At 45.4% G+C, this 5,320-nt stretch overlaps 1 protein-coding gene across 1 annotated transcript in view; it reads right to left on the bottom strand.

The window, feature by feature from the left end:
• The window catches only part of T265_00352 (hypothetical protein), a gene marked incomplete at both ends in the record, with an annotated part of 11,074 nt that extends 10,259 nt beyond the window's left edge, over positions 1-815 (bottom strand). Inside the window, one exon of the mRNA XM_009164097.1 lies at positions 602-815. Coding sequence (XP_009162361.1) covers positions 602-790 — 189 coding nt within the window. The remainder of the gene's footprint in view (positions 1-601) is intronic.
• Between the last annotated feature and the right edge of the window lie 4,505 nt (positions 816-5,320).

Below are 5,320 nucleotides of genomic sequence, written 5' to 3'. Positions count from 1 at the left end.
GATGAGCGGCGCTATATCCTGTCTAAGTGCGAGATAATACCCAGCTTACAATTTGACGTAGGAGTATTGCACATTCGCCATACAGGAAGTACTTCGGTTTCGTCTAACTGACAAAACCGGTTGCCATAATCGAAACTTCGTATTAGACATGTTCTCATGTCACCGGGGATATGATCTTCGGTTGCACCTGTCTCGGTTTGGGCAACCTGGTAAAATACCGGTCATCGTACCAGCTTATGCATCACAATTGGATGGTTTGATACCTTTTATAGTGCTGAGCTTGAACTTGGATTTAGTCTATCGTGTTTGAAGTCCTAGACCAAAAAAGTCGGACGCTGTGCATAGCACACGCTAAGTTTAAATCCTCTTCGCCTCCTACTACAACCACACCGGATCGACCAGAGTTGCTTGGCTTCTTTGAAGTCATTACCGAGAAGGAAACATTCAAGAAACTCATGAACTAAGCCGTCTAAAAACCCACTCCACGCTAGGTGGAAATCGGAGACTAAACCAGACCTTCAAACACAGCTACAAACGTCAACCTGGCGGAAAAATCTTACAGAAAATTCCGTGTGTAAGCGAAATGAAAATGATCACCTACCTCGCCATATCGTGAAGTGGTCAGGACAATGCGCCCGTCGTAATTTGGAACAAAACATATGTCAGATATCCATATCGGAACCTCCAACTGCAACGTGGTTTGTCTGACGTTCTTTGCAAAAAATACAGGCTGCGCCGGATTATCTAAATCCCATATCGCAAGATTAGAGTTTCGCCCCCCAGTAGCCATCAGAGAATGCGAAATTCGAGCGCAGAACTGCTGGATGAGTGTACCTTTCTTCGTACCCACAAGGTACTAACACAATGATAACATAATAACTGGTAACTACCGAGTCTGTCGAATGCCAACAAAGGGAAGTGACACTTTGGTTTTGTAATGAAGCTACGGTGAGAGGCGTCTGGTCCTTAAGATTGAAACCTATGATACTATGTTAACCGGATAACTCGCTCTCACATTTGATGATTCCCACAGGAGAGGAACAAATGAGCGGATAAGTGGCCATCTGCTGAAATTATGAATTGAATGGAAGAAATGCAAAAAGGTAGTGCGGACGAACGACTTTTTGGTTATGAACTCAAAAGAAGGTTTGCCTCATATTTTCAGGCATCCGAGCCTTTTGGAATAGAAAGAGTGAAGAGCAGAAGTGAATGTTTTGGGAATGTGCTTGATCAACTCAATAAGCTGGGTTAGGTCCTGATTTTGGTTCCAAAAAAGTTATACAAGGTTTGTCTCATACGTATGACTCCACTCTAGGAATTCCTGTGAAGTGAATATGCTACAAAAACACCCACGACCCGAACGGCGCCCAACTTTTAACAGGTGCTGGTGGGCGCTCCGTGCTTGTAATTCGCCATCACCCCCAGAGGCAAAAACATCAGTGTTGACACTGACACTTCACTGCCATGCAAACACACATTTAATTCAATTATACTTACGACTTAAAGTGAAAAAGAGAAGAGTGGATGAGAGAGGGACCTAGTGCTAGCCGACTGCAAGCATTCCAAGTTATCGACAACTTCAAACGCTCAGTCAGATTATGAAAAGAAACCAACGGCAGTCACTGACATCGATAAGCCCCCATTTTTTTGCAACGTCTGCAGTCAGTGGTAGCGGGTCCAAGGGGATCAAACGACATCCAAACTTTTCGTAAACTTTTTTTTCACATCTTTCTACAAAGTCACACGTTCTCGACCACACAGTTCACGCTATCCTGAAAGAGGGCACAGAGACGACGTTTCGGGACGCCAGATTTCTTGTACAGAGCAAGAGCAACATGACGTTTGGGTGAGGATATACATTCGGTCACGTCTGACGCTGAAAAAGGGCTCCACATTCACAGTCCGTGTTTTAGTTAAAGACTGATAGCCTGGAAGGCCAACCGAAATTTTGTTAGTATTTTGTTAGTATTCTCTCCAGTAGTCCAACTGTTTTTCTTTACTGGACATCATTTTAACACGAATTCATGTGGCGTCGGGGGATGCGTCGAGTCGGGTTGTGGTGTCCAATCCAAAACGATCATCTACTTAGGCCTCAACAGTCCTAAGTCCAACTACTTGAGTGTTCATGTCACCAGTGACCACCACGTGGTCTGAGCTTTGACGCCGTTGTAAGAGAGCATCAATAGCGCCAGAGAAACTGTCCTTGGCAAATTTAGAGTGACTCCGTTAGGGCGTAAGCAGATACCAGAAAAAGGAAGCGATGGACTTCTCTTTCTCGTGATCCTTTCACAGACGTTTCCTTGCTAATCTAAGACCGCCCCACTGATAAATCTCGTTCACAGTTGAAGCTGAGGATGGACATCCGCTACTCTTCTGGAGATTCTTTTCCATCCAAACCATTCCGAAAATCACCAAAAAAAGACAAGAGAACCCGGTGCAGGCATCTCGTTTCTTCTCAGGGAGTCTGTCTGTTCTCTTTCTAGGACCACAAAGTCCACATCCCATTGTAAAGCCGCTGAGGATTTGATCTTTGTGCTAGGCAATCGGTGCTAGTTATGTTGTCCTTCAAAATGCTCTGCCAAATCAGACTATGAGAGTGAGTTTCGGAGTCATTTTCCGAGGTGATGGCTTCACTAACCGACAGCATTTCGGCCCCAATTTTCAAACACTTTGTAAGATAGCTAGACCACTTTTGCGTGTTTAGCCGCTATATTTTTCTACCATGCATGAGACTGCGGCACAGGAGTCATTTCCGAAAAACTCAGGCAGCATCAAATTGTCAACTTGATGGCGTCACCTTTCTTATCTCGATCAAGGGAAACTTCGCGACTCCGCTTTGCAATACATACAATAGTGTCAGATTTGTAGCGGTTACTCACTAGATCACGCTCACAAGCACTCAAATCACGTAACAATTCCTGTCCTATTTGCAACCCTAGCCGGCATGTACAATATAATTTCCCATCCATTTTTGTTTACGCGGCTACCACCTGCGTCACGCACCACGCTTACAAACTTCAACCACATCAGGTCAAGTTGTATTCATGTTCGTACAAGCATCAAACACGAAGAGACACCCGTCTCTTCACACTTCACGCAATAAATAGGCATACAAGTCGGCCCAACACACGCTTTGACAGACCTTCTTGAGAGTTGAATCTTGCGAAGTGTCATACGAGTGAATGTTTTCCCCCTTGGTTTTTTTAGGGGAACGAGCCGCAATATTTGAACGACATAGAGTGTGAACCAGTCCAGAAACAGATCGAAAAGAAGTGAGTTTTGAATGCAAGATCTCTAGCAACAGGTGGTCCCTGTGTGATCAACCTGGGTGTTCGAATGCCCACGGAAGGTCACGAGGTAACATGTCTGCGCTGGGGAACTGTACCCGCAAAGACAGTTAATGATCGACGCAGAACTGTATGCAGCGATTACCGAGATCGGTCCCGAAAGCCTGACACCATACTTGCAGCCGGGATGGTTTCCAAGATTACCAAATATTTTCCCTGTGATACTGATGTCACCAGCGCCTTGCTATCCGGAGAAGTTCGGGGGTTTCTCGCAAAAAGCACCTTTTGAAATGTCACTATTTGGTGATGAGGCCTGTCGTGCAACACCCGTCACCGGGAGCGACAGCTGTAAAGATGGCTCAGTTCACTAGCCGGGGCTTTCATACTTCATTATCAATTTGTAAATTGACCACCCTTCATGAGGCTGGACAAAAAGCGCCCTGAGAGGTATACGTCCATATGACATGCAAAGTATGCTACTCAGGTATCGTAATTTACCGACCATCAATTTTTATCGTAGGATAGCTAGACTAGTTGACGTTGCTTCATCATCCCACACTCCATCACGAACAAAAATGAACAGAATGAGTAAGCGTAAGAATAAGACAACGCTGGGGATGTGAGTCATCCGGGTCTGGCGGCTCGTCAATTTTGAGGAGCGAAATTGTGCTATATATCTGCTACCTATGAAAATCCAGTCCTGTTCATATATTGCTTCAAAATGTGTTCTGCGGGAAGTAAGTTCAACGTGTTTGGCCCTCGCTGATGCCTTGTTGCTTATACTACGTTTTTCACTCAAGTTCACCTAAGACTCTGGGCGTGGGCAACCTGACAGTATCCCAGCCCTTGCGCTTCCTTCAGGTGGCATGGCAGCTAAGCACCAAAAAGGTGTTACAGCTGAAGGATAAATAAATAAATAAATCGGTCGACCATAGCCCTTCATTGGTGGTAGTGTATCAAAAAGGGCCATTACCCTTGGTGACATTTAGTATTCCTTTATTCCTTCAACCGAACTGAAAAGTTCAGTCAGGCTTTGAGAGCTGCAAACGTAGCTTTTTTCACAGTGTATTAATTTCCATATAATCGCCAGCATAACCCTATGAAAACGATGGTGCTTAACCGTCATACAATGATGACCATCACCGTCAGTTTGTTGGCCCAACTTCAACAGCTTTGAGTCAGTTCGGTTTGATTTTTAGAAAGCTACTAAATCTCATTGAGGGTGATGTGACTATTGACCTCAAATACGCCAGCAGGATTCAGGGGGAGAAAAATAGTATTCCTGTCCGCACAATGGCACGACAACCCGAGGAAGGACGGGTTGGGAAAGGTCGGCTCCAAAAACCACACAGGCCAATCACTTAACGGTTGACCGTGAGAGCCGGTGCATTATTCAATAAGGTCGAAATGCTTTTAAATCCAGAAGGTCCAGTGCTGCTCAAAAGGCACCTGTTGCACGCGGCTGCATCAGGAGTGAGAAAGCAATGCCTCACTCCCTGTGCCCTCTGGTTGGGCCAAACCCCTGCATCCGAGCAGGTCAGAATATTGAATCATCGGCTCCAGACAGGATCCCCATAGAAAACCCTACATACTCCCACTACCTTGTGGGTCAGAATTTTGAGTTAGGGATCAAGGCGGGGTACCTCAACCAAAACTTGCTCCTCGGCCTGGGCGACCGGGAAGTACTATGCCCACGGATCTTCCTTCCCAACCCAATCCCGACACACGAGCAACCTTTGCTGGGTCATTCAACTGTCAGTTGTCCGACCGATGAGCCTTAAGCACCCCGCTGCCTACTTACAATAAACCAAATAACACATTGCTGAATCCACGATATCATTCCTACATAGGAGCTTTTAACGTCCGTACTCAAATTTACAAATAGTCAATGCTCGCTGAGACTTTATACTTCCTTAAAATCGACGTACGTAATCTCTCTGAAGCACGCACATAAGACCCAAGCGTAGTTATGCATCTCAGAACGTCAAGGACGAGCTTATATCTTTCAAATTTCCCTATCCATGTGTCCGATG

The sequence above is a fragment of the Opisthorchis viverrini genome (assembly GCF_000715545.1).
Source record: "Opisthorchis viverrini unplaced genomic scaffold opera_v5_3, whole genome shotgun sequence".
NCBI lineage: Eukaryota > Metazoa > Platyhelminthes > Trematoda > Opisthorchiida > Opisthorchiidae > Opisthorchis > Opisthorchis viverrini.
This window is presented reverse-complemented; position numbering and strand designations above follow the sequence as displayed.